This window comes from Myxocyprinus asiaticus, chromosome 19 (assembly GCF_019703515.2).
Source record: "Myxocyprinus asiaticus isolate MX2 ecotype Aquarium Trade chromosome 19, UBuf_Myxa_2, whole genome shotgun sequence".
NCBI classification, from domain to species: Eukaryota; Metazoa; Chordata; class Actinopteri; order Cypriniformes; family Catostomidae; genus Myxocyprinus; species Myxocyprinus asiaticus.
In genome coordinates this window covers 21,599,628-21,601,825 of record NC_059362.1, presented here as the reverse complement: position 1 = coordinate 21,601,825, position 2,198 = coordinate 21,599,628, and the positions used below count along the sequence as shown (strand labels likewise).

At 39.6% G+C, this 2,198-nt stretch overlaps 1 protein-coding gene across 2 annotated transcripts in view; it reads right to left on the bottom strand.

The window, feature by feature from the left end:
• jag2b (jagged canonical Notch ligand 2b) overlaps window positions 1–1,932 on the bottom strand; it is a 67,895-nt gene extending 65,963 nt beyond the window's left edge. For both annotated transcript variants that reach the window (XM_051645153.1, XM_051645154.1), the window contains exons 1-2: window positions 1,733–1,932; window positions 851–1,171 (exon numbers count right to left, since the gene is read on the bottom strand). In XM_051645153.1, coding sequence (XP_051501113.1) covers window positions 851–1,171; window positions 1,733–1,801 — 390 coding nt within the window. In that variant the 5' untranslated portion in view covers window positions 1,802–1,932. The remainder of the gene's footprint in view (window positions 1–850; window positions 1,172–1,732) is intronic.
• Window positions 1,933–2,198: the final 266 nt, after the last annotated feature.

Below are 2,198 nucleotides of genomic sequence, written 5' to 3'. Positions count from 1 at the left end.
CTACAGTTATTATAAAGCTACTATAAAACTTTTATATTTGAAACTACTGTGACAAAACATACCATATAAGATTAAGAAGCTTCTTATATTTTTTGAAGGAGATTCCATATTAAAGTATTCTCGTTTTACAGTAGTAACACCTATAGTAACTATGGTATTTTCTGGGACACTTTTGAAACCATAATAATTGTTTATAGTAATAAGCAATGGGAGTATTTTTTATTATTATTATTTATTTATTTTTAAGTTTTTGTAAAGAATTGATTCAGCATATTCATACAGATCAGTAATTCAACAATTAGGGCATGTGCAGCTGAATTGTACGCGAGTTACATTTGAATAACAGGTACAGTATTCAAATAGGAGGTTTGAGGAAAAATCCGCCATGAAAATAACGTCTCTGAGGCACAGAAGCAAACCAACATTGAGCTAGTGCTCCAAAACATTAGCGTACTAGACAGCATTCTATGAACGCGCCTAGATAGGCAGCTCACTAGGTTTGACACACAGCCAACTGCGGCGTTAACAGGGGTGTGTATGAGTGATGTGTTACCTTTAGAGCGGCCAGAATGATTTTCCGTTTCAAACACTTAAACCAAACGCGACTGAACATAAAGGTTATTTTTATGGCTACAAAACACACAATGGTCCTGACACACACACACACACACACACAGACAGACAGACAGACAGACAGACAGACAGAGTTAACAGCAGCCTCCCCGCTCAAGATTATAAAAGAACAAGGGTTTTCCAACATGATGGACCCTGTCATCACCGTAACACTATATTCCACTCAACTTCCGACCACTGACAGCTCCACGCAGCTCGCGAAGAGACGCGCACTTACCGGCCAGGCGAAGTGAAAGGGAATGACGATCTTTCCCGCATCGCTCATTTTGTTGGGGTTGTTCCTGGCATTCTTAAAAGAAAATATATTTCCACCGAGTACGTCCGTAGATCCAGAGCCGAAGGTGCACGGTCCATTGGTGGTGACTTCAGACTGGTACTCCTTCAGACACACTTTAAAGTAAGTGTCGCACTCGTCCCGCACGCAGCGCTGGTCTTGGGAGTTCCGCGTGCCGTCGCAACATTCCCCGTCCCACAACTCACCGTTTACATTTTCTACGGCAATCAGCTGCAGCTCGAAATAGCCATAGGACTGGGACACCTAAAAATAACATTGAAATGAAAAATAAACAGACCGTTACAAAACGCTGACATTAAAATAAATGTTGTTTTTTTATTATTATTTTGTGTATCGAAACGCACATACATGTTTGCAAAACTGATGCAGTGTTATTAGAGGTGAATGTGTTAAAGCTGGCTAATATATCCGCGTGCGCGGTTAGAGAAAATCAATTTACAATTTTGCCAACCTCTTAATGAGTAAAAGAGGGGAAAAGAGCAGTGTATACTCAAAAATGATACTCTAATTGATGTAATGTTTTTTTTTATTTTATTTTTTTTTTTACTTTGAATGACATGAAACCGTGTTGCAAGTTACAATTTTCTTACATCTCCTGACAGTCCCAATTGCACGCGCACATGTGTCTTACAACTGACGGCTGCGTAATTCAGATATCGATTACTATGAGCAGAATTCTGCTCTTAACAAATATCATCTTTGCTTTTTAAATATCATCAGCCCACACCCATCAACTTTCGCCCCCTGATCACTTCAATGACAACGAAATCGATCTGCAATACTAGAAACAATCAGTGGTCTCACCTTCGTCCATATCATTAACAGCAGGCACGCTACTGGGAGCCAATTCCTAATCCTGATACGATTCCACATGCCTCTGATTTATCCGTTATGAATCAAAGAGACAAAAGATTAAAAGCGGCCGTTGACCGGCGACAGGATCCTCTGCTCCTGACATGCAAAAATTCACAAGCGTGGTGTATTTGCGCGGTGATGTTCTGCGTCAGATCACTTCACGACAAATTATATGTTTCACTGCTACAGCACGCCTGAGGAGATCTCGCGTGATTGACAGCCAAATTAGCCAATCACAAATCCTCCATCTTACATTGTTGGCCAACGCCGCTCGAGGGCGGAGTATTGCCAAAAAACTTACACTGTGAAAGGTGCAATAAGCAATAAAACAATTATTATTTATTTACTATAAAGAATTCTGTAATCATTAAAAAAAAATAATAATTATAATACATTTAGTGACAACACCTAAAAA